General features: G+C 41.4%; 1 protein-coding gene across 2 annotated transcripts in view; it reads right to left on the minus strand.

Moving 5' to 3' along the window:
* VWA3B (von Willebrand factor A domain containing 3B) overlaps positions 1-20,098 on the minus strand; it is a 247,870-nt gene that overhangs the window by 164,697 nt on the left and 63,075 nt on the right. For both annotated transcript variants that reach the window (XM_063078561.1, XM_063078560.1), the window contains exon 8: positions 1,486-1,682. In XM_063078561.1, coding sequence (XP_062934631.1) covers positions 1,486-1,682 — 197 coding nt within the window. The remainder of the gene's footprint in view (positions 1-1,485; positions 1,683-20,098) is intronic.

Here is a 20,098-nt window from a genome sequence, read left to right on the forward strand (position 1 = left end):
AAAACGTACACTACAGCTAGCTCTGAGCATACCACATTGTCATGGGCTCACAGTAAGCGATGTTCAAATCAACAGGGATTAATAATTCCAAATATTCAGTGTCTGATGTATTTTTAAAATAAAAATTTAATTATGTATGATTTCCTGAACATTACTGAATAATGTCTACAAAAACCAGAAAACTGTGCTGGGGGAGGAACCGCACAAATGAGATTTTCCCTGCACTGCAGCAATTACTCTGCATCCTAGGAGAAGCCAGGAAACAAGGCTTACGTCAATGCTGCATTTTTCTAATTTGATTTGTATATTTTCCTCCTTTTGGTTCATGATAAACCAGCAATAAGGGACAAGAACACAACCCGGTGTGGCTCAAGTAGCCCCAAAGGAAACAGCCTTTCCTGGGAGGGCATGTGGAGCTCTGAGGTCAGCGAGCGTAGACAGCCGCATGAAAGAGACAACTTTCACCTCTGTTGGATCTATGAACATCTCAGTGACGATCTTGACACTGAATCAGAGCCGTAGAGAATATGTAGCGAGAACCGTATTTGGGGAGGGCCCTGACTCCCTCCTGGTCATCCCCACTGAGCTGCAATCAGTGACATGTCTGCTCCATGGCTTGCAATTCACCTTTCACTTCAGTGTGTACCTGGAGCTTTGCCACCGCCTGAAAGAGCTTTCCTTCAGTTTTACAAATCGGGAATATTCATTTCATCCTGATTTTGTTTCGTATCATAACACTCTTTAGTCTTTCCATACTGCTAAACCTTTGACACCTAGTTTCTGGCTCCTGTTCTACACATTGGTGTTTCTCAAAATGTGGCCCCATCTCAGACCTACTGACTCCCATGCATGGCTCTGGAGTCCAGGAACTCCTGCTATCCAGCCTCATCCTTCCACTGGGAGCCAGAGTCCAGCACTATGAGAAGCTGTACTCCCAGGAGACCCACTGGCACAACTGAACTACAGCTTTCAAAGGTTTCAATATACACCCAGTGCTCTAACCCTTTGGAGAATCTGATTTTATATTTACTGGGCATCCACTGTATGCTGGTTGGTAGTCACTAGAATAATGCAACGTTATGAGAGTGAAAATACAAGGGGATCACAGAAACGCCTGCTTTGGGCACATTCACCAGCAGTTTTTCTCTTCCATTCAATATGAGGCAACAAAGGGCATCTCTATTTGCATAATGTTGAATAATTTGATACCCCTAATGCCCGATTTCTACAAGCCCAGCCCTGGCTTATGTGTAATTCACTTATAACTAGACACCATTCCCAGAGTTGACCTCCACTCCACAGGTATCCTTTAGACAAGGGTACAGCGGGAAGCAGAAGGGACACCTTTCTGCCCGGAAACCCACGCTGGTTTTTCTCCCTGTAACTCTTCAACCGTGGCCTTGCCCTTGGCTTCTGAGGTTGGCCTCACCCACCTGGGGCATCTAGGGAAGGTCACAGCCCCACCCGGGAGTTCATGTCACCTACCGCACTGGTCTGCACGGACTCATTCTCTGGTTTGGCTTTTATATCAACAACCCCATCAGCGTGGCGGAAGGAGCAATCAGCTAGGACGTCATAAAGTGACAGCTTCTGGGCCTTCAAGCCATATTTCTGTAGCCACTTCTTAGAGTCCCAGGTGTCTTCTGGCTGTGACTCAATCTTGACAGCGGTTGCTCCTGACTCTGCATTTGGAATCACAGTTCATCAGCCACTCATATTGCATGAGCTATTCATATTACACCCCCAACTTAAGTCCCCAAGCTGGAACTTGCTCTTTATTAGGCCACAAGGACCACGCTTCATTTGAGGAAACATGCTTTTCAAAGCAGGGCTGCAGCAATGACCACTGAGCTGCTGAAGGAAGCTCCCTGGGCTCTCCTGAGCTGGGGCACTGGGGGTCTTGGGCCTTGGCCACACCACCCCCCACATACCCACAGCCAGCCCAGTGACAACAACCGAGCTGCTGTGGGAAGCGCCCTGGGCTCTCCCAAGCTGGGGCTATGGGGGACCAAGGGCCTTGCCCATGCCCCCCAACACATGCATCCAACCTAGCGACTACCACTGAGCCACAGCAAGAAGGGCCCCAGGTTCCCAAGTTGGGGTGGTAGGAGACTAGGGTTTTAGCCCCACCCCCCTGACATCTGCACCCAGCCTGGCAATGACTGAGCCACCACTGGAAGCTCCCTGGTCTCCCCTCCTTCCTCCTTCTTCCACCCCATCTCCTCCCCCTTTCCCCTCTCCCTCTCCCTCCCAACTGCTCCGCAACAACATCATAGAATGTAAAAAAATAATATTAATAAGATAAAAATAAAACCCCAAAACAAAAAAACAAAGCAGGGTTGGCACAGATGTGTTCATGATTGGAAAGCAGAATATCTGTCACTTTTCATTTTGTTTCCTCCTCTACCTAAGTTGACTGGCACCACATCTGGGTGAAGGTGGCCTATAGATCAAGGCTGTGTGTTGGAAAGCATTAAGCTTGGGGTCAGAAGCTCTGGGTTCAAGTCCCGGCTCCATCACCTACTGGCTTGGGCAAGTTGCCCAGACTTGGGTGAGTCATTCCATTTGACCTTTGAGCTTAGGCAGAGTTCTTCACCTGCAGATGGAAGATAGTTTCTGCTCGGCCTTCCTAGGTATACTGCCGCAATTCCATGAGAAAAGTCACAGGAACGTGCTTTGTAACGAGGGAAGGGGAAGGAGGGGCACGCAGCCTGTGTTGAGGTGGTCAGTCAACCCACAAAGGCAGGCAGCCTGCCTCCTGGGGAGCCCCCTTGTTACCTTGGTGAATTATCCTGATTCAGAGACTAGACCTCAGCTCTGCAGGCTCAGAAACCTCGTATGACAGCTCAGGTGCCCAGAGCTGTATTCAGGACAACTCACCTTAGTCAGGATCACAGGTTAGAATATAAACCAGAATGCCAGTCGGCCAAATATCCCCAGCATTAGGAATATTACCTTGTTTTCCAGAGTTACATATACTCTTTAAGTGGGAGGAGGTGTTCTGTTACCTGAGCAGGATAAGCCATCGTTTCATAACAAGCAGAGAACTATTTATCTAGGTGGCTCAAAACCTGGAAAGGCACCTAAGGGAGAATGGGGTATTTGGGGGTGGGCGCAGAGGAGAGGGTGAGCAAATCTGAAACTGGAAGGAGGCAGGGCTTTCTGGAGCTGGCTGTGCACACCTCCCAATGCCATCTCCGTGACAGCACAATGGCAGGGTGAAATCAGCCATGGTGGGAGAACCCACACAGTCTATATATACACAGGAGTATTTCCAGGGAGTGAGCTGTTAAAAATTCATCTGCATGTCACGGGAAGGAAGGCAGAAAGGATCCTGACGGTCCCATTGGGACTATCGGAGCACTAGAAAGACTGGGAAGGGGTCCTGGGCAGGGGGATAGTTTTCTATAATGTGAAATCTGTGAACATGTGAGGTTCACCAGCCCTTCAGAGTTTTGTTTATTTCCAGTTGGATCAGTGGCTCTCAACCACTCACACTGGAATCACCAGAGGAGCTTTAAAAAACACCAATATCTGGGTCCCATCCATTAGATTCTATTTTAACTGGTCTGGGAGTGTGGCCTGGACATTAGGATTTTTCAGAGATCCCTGGGTGATTGTTCTGTGCAGCTAGCTTTGCAACCGGCGTGAGATGAACAGAGCTTTCTCAATTATGAAGTCGTAATCCCATCAGTTATGTTTCCACCAGACACAGATGCAAAGGAAATTATACTGTTAATTACAAAGTAGCACTCACTGTTAGGGAAACAAAAATATTACCCAGACTTACCCATTACCAGATTGAGGGGGACATATAATCAGAATAAGATTTGAAGAAGTAAAATACTTTAGAGCCAATTATTTCTTGATAATGTGTAAAGGATCAGCCCATTAATGCTTCATGTGAACGTTGTCCTCGAATTTCAATAGAACAACTTTGAAAGAACTCAGTCTGAAACCTACTACAGCTGGGACTTCTCAAAGAAGCTTGTTTCAGCTTTTAACTTGAAACCAACCTGGCATCAAAAGCCCCTTGGCACACTGTCCCCAAGGCCAGCAGGTGCTTTCCAAAGGAATCACAAAGTGTCTTCTCAGAGAGCTCAACCCAGAGGCTCCCTGGTCCCTGAGTGTCTCCTGCGCGTTCTCCCACAACTCCGGGAAGTGGCACAAAGGAGATAGAGCTGTTTTTGTCAGGGAGATCAGCCTCCTCGGAGAAACACTTAGGGTGACTATTTTTCATCAGTTATTGTTATTTACATTCTAAGTCTCCTTTTTATTTCTACTTAGGGAGACATTTTCTTTTCTTGTCCCTTCTTTCTGATCCATAGGTGTAGTAGGAAATAAAATTTTCATTCAATTATTTCCATATACACTTTACCACGTCCTTCTGCTCCATTTTGGGTTGCCTTCTTTGAAAAACATGAGAGCCCTTCATCAAGTATAAATTCAAGCTTACCATAAAAGAACTTCCCGAAAACACATTCAAACCAATCCTAGGAAGGGTTTTTAATAAGCCAGAGAATAACTTCTGACTGCCAGCTTCGCCCACAACCAGGCAGTGCAGCCCTCTGAGGGCCTGATTCAAGCTCGCAATTACCATCTTAAAAGGGGGTTCAGGTGAAGACCCCAAAGCAATTTGAACTTTCGTAAAGGAAAGAAGGGGCAGCAAGCAATGGGGAAAAAAAAGAAAAAGAAAAAAAAGAGCCCAGGTGCTCCAGCACTTAGGAAAGGGAAATCTTTTTACTTTCAGTGCTAATTACACCAATTAGTGGCTGAGCCTCGTTTTCCACGGGAGGGCAGGGGAAATGCATCTTCTCTGTTCATTAGCGTCACTTACTAAGGGGTCCTTACCATTTCCTGCAGTTATCTTAATTAAAAATGTTACATGATTTCTCACCTACAGAGCCTTCATTTATTACAGAGGTGTGAGCTCATAGCTAATCCTGATTACATGGCTTTCCTATTCCACTGGACAGATTGCTAAAGATTTCCTCTCAGTTGTGGGCAGAGAAGCAAATGGCAGAGTACATCTACGCCACAGAGTTCACTTGCCTGGTCCTCTTTATCCTACTTATCAATCTCAGAACATTTTTCAGTGAGTAAGACCCATTGGCCAATTCCTTCGAAAACCATCAATGCTATAGCCAGGGCCACAAGCAAAAAGATAAACTGGACATAGCTTATCTGTGCCTACTCCTTTCCGCTGTCCCTTGTCTACCTACCCTCAAGGTTGGGTTCCCCAAGGGCTCGCAGCCATCAAGGATTTACCATTAACTGCCCTCTGCCATTTCTCCACTGAAAGTTACTTGTTGGGCACCTCATTCCTGCCATGGTAGGTCCATGTGCCTTTCTAGGCGACTGTCAGTGAATGAATAAACTAGAGTTCTAGATCTGGAACCAGCCTCAGAGAGGGCAAGTCTGATGTTTCCCACAGTGGGTTCCACGAACGCTGCTTCCACTTCATGTCTGGGGCTGCTACTCAGAAACAGGGTTCCTTATGCAAAAGGTTTGGGGAGCTTGAAAATAAAGTTTCACGGGGTTCTTCATCACAGGACTTCTCTAAGCCTTTCTTGTGGGAATGGGCAGTGGGGGTCACCAGAGCAGTATTCCCAAAGCTATTTGGGAATCCAAAGTTAATTAGCCCCAAAGTCTTTCTGCATAGAACATTTTGGAGGGCTTGTACTTTAATAGACCACAGCTTGGCACAGGTGCCATGAGACACTGAACAGACCCTTGACCACCACATGGGAAGTGGTACAGAAAAAGAATGTGTGAACTAGGTGAAAAGGAAGGCTTCAGGAAGGAGGGAAGGAAGGAAAGAAGGGAGGACAGGCAGGCAGGAAGAAGGGAGAGAAAGAAGAAAAAGTTGAGGACAGCTGGGAAGGCAGAGAGAAGAGCAGCGGCTGTCAGGGGAAGAATCCGGGCCCACCCACTGATGAGATGGGTGGGCTTTCAGCCCTGAGAGCCGGCTCAGGATGGCAGCTGCAGGGCTGCGGGTTCTCTGAAGGTGAGATCCAGGAGACAGATGGTGACAGTGTGGCGTGAGACAGCAGCCTGTCTCTGGCACTTGCACACTTTGCTATGCTTGCTGACCACTATCTTCTGTTAATCTACACTTGCTAAAGCACCATGTGCCACACATGTTTGCCTGGCACTGCAGGGGAGCCAAGAAAGGGCGAGGACGGAGGGGATGGGGGACAATAACCCACCAATATTCCACAAAATGGATTCACTGGGGAGACTGGGGTAACTGCTCTTTGGAGCCCCCCAGGGACGACACACATGGGGACCAAAGCCCAACAAGATGCAGTGACGTGCCTAAAGTCACATGTCTGATAGTGTACACTACTACTAAACGGGCAGTTTTAGAGTCTGCTACTGGGAAGACCATGGAGTGGTAACCATTATGTTCATGGAAGAACAGGAAAGAGACCTGATGAATTCTAGACTCTTTTCCCCATGTACTATGAGTTTTACTTCCTCCTGGTCGTGCTTATAAAATCACAGTAAAATCTCTGTTGTGAAGAAGGGCTCCATGCTTTACCCAACTTACTTATAAAGCAGTGGGAAAACGATTCCAACCCCGAGTGTCCCTAACTCCTCCAACCCTTGGGAGGAGGGGTGCAGAGAGGAGGGAGGGAAGGTTGATTAAAAACAAAGAGGCAGGAAGGAGGCAGGCAGGAAAATAAAGAACATCAGCAGCAATAACGAAAAGAGCACGGAAGAGGAGCTACACCCTCTGAAGGACGAGGTTGCACATTTCTCTCGCCTTCTCTTCTGCCTCCTAATTCTGAAAGAAGGAAGCTGAAAAATTCACTTTGGATGTACGCTGTGAAGGAGGCAGCTGCAGGAAGAATTTTTACACTACAGCACCTGCAGCTGACTGCTGAGACATAGGGAGCAACAGTCAGGTTAGTGACAACCCCGCACAAAGGCCAAGAAATCGCTGACGGCAGCGCAGCCTGCGAGAGAAGAACAACACAAGCTGCACTTTAGTGCCTACATCTAAATGTACGTTTTAAATAAATTTTAAATCGTTGAGGATCAGTGAGGGAGGCATCACATTGTACTTCAGACAACTACTGCTTTAAAAATAGCCATGACATGGCAAAATGAACAGACCAACTCAAGGTGTTTGGCCCAAAGTGGAATGACCAAAGTTAAGAAGTGAGAAAAGGATTAATGGAGCGTGGGCAATTTAGACTGAGGGGCCTGGAATTCCCGTGGTAAGTAGTGAGGACGGGCACTCCCAACAGTGGCAATGCTGTAATTGAACCAAGAGGAAGCTAGATCTGCTTCCCTTGGAAAATTAAAATATTTGCTGCCTTTTTGATCTCACATCGCTGTTGTTAAGGCTTTTAAAAAGTCTTTGGTCAGCATATTTACTTCACGCATTCTTTAAAAAAAAATTTTTTTTGAGATATAATTCACGTACCACAAAATTCGCCCTCTTCACATACTCAATTGAGTGGTTTTTAGTTTATTCATAAGGTTGTACAACCACGATCACTAGTCAATTCCAGCACATTTTCATCACCCCCAAAAGAAACCCATACCCATTAGAAGTCATCCCCCATTCCTCTCCTCCTCCACTGATCTACTGGACGCGTTTGCCTTCTCTGGACATTTCACGTACGTGGAATCATATGATATGTGGCCATTGATGACTGATTTTTTCACTTAGCATAACGTTTTCAAAGTTAGTCCAGTTTGTAGCGTGTATCAATGCAAATTATTTATTATGGCTGCATCATATTCCATTTTAGGTCTATACCACATTTTGTTTATTTATTCATCAGCAGATGGACATTTGGGTTGATTCTACTTTTTGGCTATTATGAATAATGCTGCTATAAGCATTTGTGTCCAAGTTTTTGTGTGAACATGTTTTCAATTCTCCTGGATATACACTTAGGAGTAGAACTGTTAGATCATATGCTACCCCTGCGTTTAACACTTCAAAGAATCTCACATTACTTTCAAGGCAGCTATACCATTTTACATTCCCACCAGCAATGTGTGAGGGGTTCCAATTTCTCCATATCTTGCCAACACTTGCCATCGTCTGTATTTTAAATGATAGCCACCCTAGTATGTGTAAATTAATACCTCACTGGGGTTTTCATTTGCATTTCTCTAATGAAATGTTGAGCACCTTTTCATGTGTTCATTGGTCATTTGTATGTCTTCTCTTTGGAGAAATGTCTATTTGAATCCTTTGTTAATTTTTTATTGGGTTACTGGTCTTTTTATTATTGAGTTGTAAGAGTTTTTTTTATGTTTCCTGGACCTAGAACTTTGTCAGGTATATGATTTGTAAATAGTTCCATTCTGTGGCTTTTCTTTTCACTTTCTTGATAGTGTCCATTGAAGTATAAAACCTTGTAAAATTTTTGAAGTCCAATTTATTTTTTCTTTGAAGGCCTGTACTTTAGCTGTCAAAGCTATGAAACCATTGCCTAATCTAAGGTCACGAACATTTTCACTTAGGTTTTTTTCTAAAAGTTTTATAGTTTTAGCTCTTACATTGAGGTCTTCGATCCATTTTGAGCTAATTTTTTGTTTATGGTGTGAGCTAGGAGTCCAGCCACATTCTTTTGCATGTGGCGATACAGTCAGTCCCAGCACCACTTATTGAAATACTATTCTTTCCCTATTGAAATGTCTTGGTACCCTTGTCAATGATCGGTTGACAACAAATGTACAGGTTTACTTCTGAAACCTCAGTTCTATTCCATTGATCTATATGTCTATCTTCATGCCAATATTTCAGTGTCTTCATTATTATAGCTTTGTAGAAGGTTTTGAAAATGGGAAATGTATGTCCTCCAACTCTGTTCTTTGTAAAGACTGTTATGGGCTTTTCTGTGTCCCTTGCATTTCCCTGTGAATTTAGGATCAGCTTGTCACTATCTGCCATAAAGTCAGCTGGGATTCTGTAGGGACTATGTTGAATCTATTGATGAACTGGGGAAATATGGCCATCTTAACAATATTAGGACTTCCAATTCACAAACATGGATGTCTTTCCATTTATTTAAGTCTTAATAATTTCTTTCAATAACATTAAGTTTTTCAGTATACAAGTCTTGAACTTTTGTTACATTTACTCCTGATACTTTAATTTTTATCTTAATCTTTTTAATGCTACTATAAATGAAATTGTTTTCTTAATTTCATTTTCAGATTATTCATTGATAGTATATAGAAACACAATTATATCAATCTTCTTTTCTGCAGCCATGCTGAACTTAGTTCTCATAGTTTCTTTGTGGATTCCTTAGTCTTCCTATGTACATGATTATGTCATCTGCAAAATATAGTTTTACTTCTTACTTTCCAATCTGGATACTTTTTTTTTTTTTCTTGACTAGTTGTGCTGGCTAGAATCACTAGTACAATGTTTAATAGAAGTAAGGAGAGCAGACATGTTTGTCTTGTTCCTTATACTAGGGGTAAAGCTTTTGGTCTTTCACCAAAAATATTACGTTAGCTGCAGATATTTCATAGATGCTCTTTGTCAGGCTAAGGAGGTTTCTTGATATTCCTAGTTTGTTGACTGTTTTCATCATATGATGGACTGTTGGATTCTGTCAAGTGATTTTTCTTCATTTTCTGAAACAATTGTGTGGCTTCTGTCCTTTATTCTATTAATAAGGTGTATGACACTGATTTTCATATGTTGAACCAACCTTGTATTCCTGGGATAAATCCCACTTGGTCAAGTTGTATAACTCTTTTTAAATGTTGCTAGATTAGTTTGCTCATATTTTGTTAAGGATTTTTGCATCTATCTTCATAAGAAATACTGTAGTTTTCTTATAGTTTTTTTTCTGGCATTGGTATCAGGATAATGTTGGTCTCATAGATTGAATTAGAAAGTGTTCTTCCTCTTCTGTGTTTTGGAAGAGGTGAAGAATTGGTATTAATTTGTCTTCAAACACTTGAAAGAACTTGCCAGTGAAGCCATTTGGTCTGGGCTTCTTTTTGTGCAGAGGTTTTTTTTATTACTAATTCAGTCTCTTATGACAGATCTATGCAGAATTTCCATTTCTTCTTGAGTCAGTTTTGGTTTATGTCTTTCTAGCAATTTGTCCATTTTACCAAAGTTATCTTATTTGTTGACATACAATTGTTCATAATAGTCTTTTCTAATCATTTCTATTTCTTTTCTTTTCTTTTTTTTTTTTGTCTTTTTCGTGACCGGCACTCAGCCAGTGAGTGCACTGGCCATTCCTATATAGGATCCGAACCCACGGCGGGCGACGCTCCCAGCACCACACTCTCCTGAGTGCACCATGGGCTCGGCCCTAATCATTTCTATTTCTGAAAGGCTGATAGTCATTCCTCCTCCTTCATTCCTGGTTTTAGTAAAATGAGTCTTTTGTTTTTTTTCTTTTTTCTTGGTTAGTCTAGCTAAAGGATTTATAAATTTTTTTCATTTCTAAAAGAACCAACATTTGGTGTGTTTGATTTTATCTGTTATTTTTCTATTCTCCATTTCATCTATATCTTCTCTAATGTTTATTATTTCCTTTCTTCTGTTTATTTTCAGGTTAGTTTGCTCTTCTAATTTATTAAGGAAGAATATTATTGATTCAAACTCTTTCTTCTTTTTTAATATAGGTGTTTACAGCTAAAAAGTTCATTCTAAACGCTGCTTTAACATCCATAAGTTTTAGTACGTTGAATTTTTTGTTTTCATTCTTTTAAAAGCATTTTCTAATTTCCTGTTTGATGTATTTCACCCACAGGCTATTTGAGTGTATATTGTTAATATTAACATATTTGTTAATATCCAAAATTTTCTTCTGTTATTGACTTTAATTTTATCCACTGTGGTGATAGAAGATATTTCATATAATTTCAATCATTTTCAATTTATTGAGACTTGTTTTATGGCTTGATACATCATCTATCCTAGAGAAATATCTATGTGCTCTTAAGAATATGTGTTCTACTGCTGTTGGATTTAGTGTTCTATAGATGTCTATTAGGTTTCTTTAGTTTATAGCATTGTTCAGTCTTTTATTTGTTAATCTTTTGCCTAATTGACCCATCCATTATTAAAAGTGAAATAATGAGGTATTTAACTACTATTGTTGAACTACAGGAGACTTTTCAATTCTGTCAGGTTTTGCTTCTTATATTTTGGAGTTCCATTGTGAGGTACTTATATTTATAATGACTATATCGTCTTGGTAAAATGATCCTTTTAGCTTTACCAAGTGTCCTTTTTTGTCTCTAGTAAGAATTTCTATCTTAAAGATTATTTTGTCTAAAATTAGGATAGCCACTTCAGTTTCCTTTTTGTTACTATTTGTATGGTATATCTTTTTTCATCCTTTACTTTCATACTATTTGTGTCTTTAAATATAAAGTGTGTCTCTTGTGGACAGCATATAGTTGGGACCATGTTTGTTTGTTTGTTTTACCTGTTTCACCTATCTCTGCCACTCAACTGAAATGTTTAATCCATTTACACTTAATATGGTAAGTGATATTGTAGGATTTGTGTCTGCCATTTTGGTATTTGTTTTCTACATGTCACATCTTTTTTGTTCTTCTGTTCCTCTATTACTGCCTTATTTGGGTTAAATAGATATTTTCTAATATGCCATTTTAATTTCCTTGTCTTTCTTTTACTATTTTCTTGAATTATTTTCTTAGTGGCTGCCTTGGATGTTATAATTAGCATATTAATTTATTAAAATATAGTTCAGATTAATACCAACTTAATTTCAATGTAAAAATATTGAATCAATATAGTTCCATTCTCTCACCCATTCATTGTACTGTTATTCTCATAGAAGTTATATCTTTATACATGTGTGCCATTTAGCATAGATTTAAATTATTGCATTATAAAGTTGTCTTTTAAATCAGATAGGAAGAAAAAAGTTACAAACAAAAAAAATACATTTATATTGTCTTTTATACTTACCCATGTAGTTATCTTTATGAATTTCTTTTTTATTTCTTCATGTGGATTCCAGTTTTCTTCCAATATCCTTTTCTTTCATTTTGAAGGACTTCCTTTAGTATTTACTGTAGGGCAAGTTTGCTAGAAATGAATTCTCTCAGTTTCTGTTTGTATTAATTTCTCCTTCATTTTAAAGAATTGTTTTGGTGGGTATAGTATTCTTGGTTGACAGTCTTTTTCTTCCAGCACTGTAACTACTTCATCCCACTGCTTTCTGGCCTCCTTAGTTTTTGATACAAAAATCAGCTGTTAATCTCATGAAAGATCCCTTTTAACCACTTTTTTCTCATTGCTTTCAAGATTCTCTCTTTGTCTTTAGCTTTTGACAGCTTAATTAGGAATATGTCTAGGTGTGGGTCTCTTTAAGTTTATTCTATGTGGAATCTGTTGAGCTTTTTGGAAGGGTAAATTAACGTTTTCATCAAATGTGGAAAGTTTCCAGCCATTATTCCTTCAAATATATTTTTTTCTATTCTCCCATCCTTCTGGGACTCCCATTGTTCATATGTTGGCATGTTGATGGAACCCCACAGGTCTCTAAGGCTCTATTCATTTTTCTTCATTCTTTATTCATTTTGCTCCTCAGACTGTGTAACCTCAATTGACCTATTTAAAAGTTCATTGGTTTGTTCTTCTGCTTGCTCTTTTCTGGTGTTGAACCCTTCTGGTGAGTTCTTTATTTCAATTTTTGTACTTTTCAACTCCAGAATTTCTTTTTCTTTTTTTTCTATTTCCCTCTATTGATATTCTCTATTTGGTGAGACACTGTTCTTATGCTTTCTCCTTTAGATCTTTAAACATAGTTTCCTTTAGTTTTTTGCTTATTTAACATCTTAATCCAGTAAAGTCAATGTCTGGACTTCCTCAGGAACAATCTCTATTTATTGCCTTTTTTCTGTGTATGGCCATACTTTATTCCTTTCTATGTCTCATAATTTTTTGTTGACAACTAGACATTTTACATAATAAAATGTGGCAAAACTGAAAATCAGATTCTCCACCTTCCCAGAGTTTGTTGTGGTTTCTGTTTGTTATTATTTGCTTAGTGATTTCTGAATTCTGTAAAATATGTTTTCTTTGTCATGTGTAGCCACTGGAGTCTCCACTTATTTAGCTCAGTGGTCGGCTAAAAATTGAATAGAGATTTCCTTAAATGCTTTGGACTGCCTTTTGCCGAGGAGCTCTGTGTGTGTACTGGGACTTGTTTTCGATGCTGCAGCAGTTTACAACTCTCCTCAGCCTTCACTTCCTGCTTGTGCAGAGCTATAAGATCAGCCCAAGATAAGAGCTTAGAGCCTTCTTGAGTCTTTCTGAGCATACATATAGCTCAGGCTTGTGCATAGCACTGGGCCTATGCATGGCCTTCCAGATTCCCAGGAATATCTCAGGGATTTTCCAATACCAGTGTATATCTCCTTCCACAGCTTTTCCTCTTAAACTTTTTGGTTAGCCTATTGTTTATCCTCACTGTTATCCATAACTTCAGGCAGCCACAAAGTTAATCAATTAATTCTCATTTGTTTTTGATAATTGTCCACAGAGAAAAGGCTCTTCATACTGGGCAAGCTTTGATCCCTGTCAAATAGTGACAGCTTTGTAAGTGTGTTCTTCCAGAGAACAAACAGACAGAAAATAATAATAAGAATTCTCTGGAAATGAGGCTTTCAAGGAATTCCAACCCCATTCTGTTCCCCTCCAGTGGCTGCCAGGCTGCTGGTTTCCACTGTGATTGCAGGCTGTACAATTATTCTGTAAATTAATTTGTTCTACTCTCATATCGCAAGTTGTGATATTAGTAAAATAGTCTAGTACACTGACTGGACACCTACCACTGGTGCAGAACAGAAAACTCAGATAATGCATTATTCTCTGTGGATATCAGAATCCAAAGAACTTGGGGTCAAAGGTTCAGAAACATGGGATTCCCACTTGACATGTTCATATTTACCTTTATACCAAGAATGTTCACTTCACTCCAACAGTGTGTTACTCACATCTAACTGACTTCCAGACCTACATAGTTAATTGCCTCCCTTTCTTCTCCAGTGGGTCTCTCAAGAACATTTCATCTCAATAGGTTCTAACAAAATTCATCATCTTTCCCCATAAACTGTGTTCTCTCCCAGCATTCTCCCAGCTTAGTGGATGTCACCATATTCATCTAGGAGCTAACTTTTGACACCTCCATCTCCCTCACCATCACCCCCCCCAAGTCCTGCCAATTCAGCAACGGAACTCTCCCTCACATCTGTCCATTTATAACCTTCATCACATGCTATCCACTTAGTCCAATCTGTCATCGTCTCTCATCTGTACTAACCTCTTAACTCTCTTCCCTCTGTTCCCTCATCCTTGTTTGCCCCCTCCTATACAACTTGTTTCCCACCCTGTGGTCAAAGTGATTTGTTTCTAAGCGTAAATGTTATCTTATCATTCCCCTGCTTAAAATCCTCTACCAGCTGACAGTTAGTATGAAACCGAGGGCCTCTAGAGCTAGCACGGTCTGGTCCCTGCCTACCTCTCCAGCCTCATCACTGAACTCTGAGCTCCTGCCACATCCATATTTTCCAGTTCTTCTAAAGTGCCACGCTCCTTCCTGCCTCAGGCCTTTTCTGCTTGCTGTTCTTCTGCATGGCACACACTCCCATCCCTTCACCTCATTAACTTACCTCCTCAACCCTCAGACATAAGCTCCAAACTCATTTCCTCAGGGGAATTTTCCTTGACCCTGGAGAATTAACTCAGGAGCTCTGACTTTTCTTTAATCATAATATCCCAGTTGGTAATTACACTTTTGTGTTTATCTGATTTTCTAGGTTCCCTGGGCAAAAAATGTTCCTTGTATGTCCTGCTTTATGGGGGCCCATCCCATGTTTGTTTTATTCACCATTATGTTCAGCCTCTAGCACAGGGCTACATATAGTAAGCATTCAATAAATGAAAGAATAAATAAGTGGATTAACCTTTTCTTAAGCTATCATTGCATTCTATGTGCCAGCACAGTTCTAAGTGTTTTACAAATATTTCCTCATTTAATTTTCACCACATCCCCATGAAATAGGCATTATTATTATCGACACTTTGCAAATAATGAAACTGAGGCACAGATGTCTTGCCCAGGGTCACACAACAAGAGTGGTCAGAGCCAGGCTTAATATCTTTCTAACTCTGAATTTGTGTCCTTTACCACCACCCAGGGCTACAGAAAAATTCTGCTGGTTATTTAATACAATGCCAGTAAAAATGAGCATTACCACCCCTCTCCAATTGTTCAAAAAACACGTGCTCAAAACTCCTGCAAAGCAGTTAAATAGGCAGAATAAGCTCTGGTGTTCTAGGGTGACTATAGCTAATAATAGTGAATTGTATATTTCAAAATAGCCAGAAAAGAGGATCTCCAATGTTATCACCACAAAGAAATGATAAATGTTTAAGTGATGGATATGCTATATCGTCAAAGGGGGTCATTATACATTATATGCCTGTATTGAAACAACACACTGTACCCCATAAACACGTATAATTAAAATTGAAATTAAAAAATAAACTCTGATAGAGCTACCGGTTGGAACTGTCCGCAGAGCTTAAATGAGCCTCTGGCCACTTCCTTATGTTCTGATGTTGAGTTTGATATTTTGAAACAACCAAGTATCCTGAGTCAAATCTTGAGTCTTAGATGGTAACCTTTGGGACTGTCTCTGTTCATGATTAAAGCATTACTACACAACATGATGATACTAATTATCTCTAATGGGTCACAAAATGGCTGTGAAAGTTATTTCAAATGAGGGGTCCCTAAAATGCTTTGAGCTACAGCATCATCAAAGAAGCGTAAAGCTTCCCTCACTTTGGACAAACTCTTTAATATTTTGTGTATCTTCCCAGCCTCTACTTAACTTTTTGAACGTGTGAAATACACTTATAATAACTCTTCCTTTTCTGCCAGTTCTAACGTCTATGTCACTTCTCAGTTAGTCTTGATTGACTGATTTCTTTTCTTATTAAGGGCCAAATTTTCCCGCTTTTTTTCATGCCTGGTAATCTTTGAGTAGATGCTAATCACTGTGAATGTGCTGGATGTTTTTGCATTCTTATAAATTTTCTTGAGCTTTGTTCTGATATGCAGTTATGTTACCTAAAAATAGTTTGCTCTTTGCATGCCTTGCTTTGACAGTTTCTTAGGAGGAACCAGAGCAGTGCTCAGTAAGGCTAATCATTCCCCATTATTGAGGCAAGACCGTCTCAAGTAATCTACCCAGGGCTCCATGAATTATAAAGTTTTCAGGCTAGTGAGAATAGGCACTGTTTCCGGCCCTGCGTGAACTCCAAGACCTTTTCTTCTAACTCTTTTCAATGGCTCTTTTCTCAGCCTCATGTAATTTTTGAATTCTCAAGGGGGACCCTCTCCAGACTTCTGGAGTTCTTTCTCTGTGCATCTCACTCCTCTCTGGTACTGTGTCCTATGAACTCTAGCTGCCTTGGTCTCTCCAGACTCTCAGCTCTGTCTCCCAAACTCAGAAAGCTTGCTGGGCTCCACCTGGGTTCCTCCCCTGCGCACCATGGCCTGGAAACTCTCTCAAGGCAGTAAGCTGGGATAATCTAGAGCTCACCTTGTTTTTGCTTTGTATCTCAGAGATCTATGGCCTTCATTGCTTCGAGTTCAGTGTCTTAAAAACCATCATTTCATATATTTTTGTTAATTTTTTCCCCAGGGAATTCTCATGTCCTGCTCTTCGTAATTAAAAGAGGTCAAAATTACCAATAGCCAGAATGTCTCATCTCACCATCATCTCATCTCAGGCATTAGGCTATGAGTCATCCCTGCTAGAAACTCCCCTCCTGGCCCTATGACTCTATGTGCCGGCTGACCCCAGAACCAGTGCACCCAGCCCAGGGGGGCATGTGTGGGCTGCTATCCCCAAGGAGGGTAGCCTTTTTCTAATTCACCTGATAGTTCCACATGGAATGGCAGTCTACCTAGTCTCTTCCAATCTGCTCCTTCCCCTTTATAGCTGGCTACCCTCTCTCCTCTGGCCTTTGGGCCTTTGGCATCCAACTTGGGGGAATGGCAGCTGCCTTCACAAGATCTTCGCAGGATCTTGGACTGACACAGACTTTGCCTCAGTAACACTGGGCTATGGGTGGGAATGAGAGCGGGCCAGATACTCCACATGCAGCTGCTGGGGCCAAACCAAGGTTAGAAAAGCTTAGAGGGCTACCCAGTGGAGGAAAGGCCCTGACCAAGTTCTCCTTTTTATATAGAAACGGTACATTCAAGGCAGTTTTTGAAAATTTCTGCTTGGAGTTATTTTGGTTTTTAGTTTTGGGTGTGTGTGTTTATTAGATTGAAACAAAGGGACAATGATAGATCATTGTCCAATTTCAGAGGCCTATAGCTCTTCTGTTTCCTTTAGGAATAACATCTAAAACTTTCCATTAACCCTTAAGACTAACTACACCAAACTTAAATTCTCCCTGTACTAGTCTGCTTGGGCTGCTATAACAAAATACCACAGGCTGGGTGCTTAAACAACAGAAATTTATTTTCTCACAGTTTTGTAATCTGGAAGTCCCAGATAAAGGTACCAGCAGCATTGGTTTCTGGTGAGGCCCCTCTTCCTGGCTTGCCTTCTTGCTGTGCCCTCACATGTCCTTTACGCCGTGTGCTTGTGGAGAGAGAGTGCTCTCTGGTCTATCTCGCTCTTCTTGTAAAGACACCATCCCATCAGATGAGGGTCCTATCTTTATGACCTCGTTTAATCTTACCTACCTCCTTAAAGACTCTATCTCTGAACATAGTCACATGGGAGTTAGGGCTTCAACACAGGAATTTTGGGAATGCCTCCCCAACCTCACTGAAGCTTAATCCCAACTGTTAACTGTTGAGGGTGGGAAATCCTATTACAGTAACTGAATGGCGGAGCCTTGAAGAGGTGACTAGATTGTAGGACCTTGCAGCAGTGCGTGGATTCATAATGATCATCATGGGCGTGGTACTGAGGGCTTTAAAAGGATAGCACATGAGGAGCTGTCTCTCTGCTCTGCTCTCACTATCCTGCAATGTGAGACCCCAGGGTCACTGTTGCCACCACCAGACGGACTTTGGACTTCCCAGCCTCAGAAACCGTGAGCAATACATTTCGTTTTCTTTATAAATCACCCAGTTTTGAGTATTTTCTTATAAGCAACAGAAACAGATCAAAGCAGGGGGACGCAATTCAGTCCATAACATTCCCCCCAACAAATACCTGAGCAGCAGCATCACTCTCTTTGCCTGGCACAAATGTTTACTTCAGCCTCGGTTCCCCTGCTTCATTTTCATTCTCTCAGGATGACAGGGGACCGTCTGGGACTTTGAGTGGGAGGTCACTGCAAGTGAGCAGTTCCTCCAGACAAGCCTGATTAGGCCCCCTCATTTCGAACCCCCAGGGAGCTGGTCCTGGCAAAGCAACCACAGCTGCTGGTGCCCCAGGCCCAAGTCAGGACATCTGGTCCTAGGAAAAAGCCACTGTCACCAGGAATTTCTCAAGTCATGCAGCACAAGCTTGCCCATGCCTAAACCTCTCCCTTCTTTAGCACATGTCCCTGTCCCCATTCCTCCTCTTCAACCACATCCCTGTCCCAGCCAGCCTGGCCTCCTTGCTCTCTGTCCCCGTGGCTACCTCTGTATTATGGGCAGTATCAGGAGGCACTACAGCTTGGCAGGTGTTCCAGACTTAACTGCACATGAGGATCACCTGGGGAGCTTTCAAAACCCCCAGTGTCCAGCTTGAACCCCATATGGATTAAATCAGAGGGTCTGGGGGTGGGAGCCAGACATCAGGACTTCTACTGGCAGACTAGGTTTTGAACCCTGGCTTCATCACTTACCAGACAAGTTACTTAACCCATAATAAAGGTAATAGTAGCAGTAGTTCCTTTCTCATAAGATTGCAGTAAGGATTAGATGAGTTAATACATGTGAGGAGCCTAGAACAGTGCCTGACAGGTAAGGCATGTGCTTTCAGTGTTGACTATTATTATTAGCAGGTGTGCCCTAAAGGAAATCAGCACCCTACAGAGGAAAATCCTCTACTAACTCAGGAATTCACACAGAGGAATCAGTACAGTAACTCCCCTAAATGTGAAAGGGAAAAGAGCAAGTCGACATTTATCAAGTACTGGCTTGGTGCAAAGCAGCATTATTTTATTTAATCTTTACAATAATCCCTCAAGATTGATATTATTATAATCATTTTACAAAAGAATAAACTAAGGCTGGAAGAGATTAACGCAGGTTAATCTAGTGGTGGAGTTGGGATTTATAAACAGGTCTTTCTCCCTCCAAAACTCATGCAAAAGTGCTTTGACAAGAAAAAAGGGGAACGCTTTCTTGATTTCTCGTTCTGCATGTTCACTATTGGAGAAAAGAAATGCTACTGATTTTTTGTGTGTTGATTTTGTATCCTGCTACTGTGCTGAAATCATTTATCAATTCCAAGAGTTTTTTTGTAGAGGTTTTAGGCTGTTCGATATATAGGATCATGTCATCTGCAAACAGGGACAGTTTGACTTCATCTTTTCCAATCTCAATGCCCTTTATTTCCTTCTCTTCTCTGATTGCTCTGGCTAGTACTTCCAACACTATGTTGAATAGGAGTGGTGAGGGTGGGCATCCTTGTCTAGTTCCTGTTCTTAAAGGAAAAGCTTTCAGCTTTTCCCCATTCAGGATGATATTGGCAGTGGGTTTGGCATATATGGCTTTAATTATGTTGAGATACTTTCCCTCTATACCTAACTTATAGAGGGTCTTTGTCATGAATGAGTTCTGAACTTTATCAAATGCTTTTCCAGCATCTATAGAGATGATCATATGGTCCTTGTGTTTGAGTTTATTAATATGGTGTATCACATATATTGATTTGCGTATGTTGAACCAACCTTGCATCCCTGGGATGAATCCCACTTGATCGTGATGAATAATTTTACGTATGTGTTGCTGTATTCTGTTTGCTAGTATTTTAGTGAGGATTTTTGCATCTATATTCATCAAGGATATTGGCCTGTAGTTTTCTTTTTTGGTTATATCTTTACCTGGTTTTGGTATCAGGATGATGTTTGCTTCATAGAATGAGT

Source organism: Cynocephalus volans, chromosome 14, assembly GCF_027409185.1.
Source record: "Cynocephalus volans isolate mCynVol1 chromosome 14, mCynVol1.pri, whole genome shotgun sequence".
Classification (NCBI taxonomy): domain Eukaryota; kingdom Metazoa; phylum Chordata; class Mammalia; order Dermoptera; family Cynocephalidae; genus Cynocephalus; species Cynocephalus volans.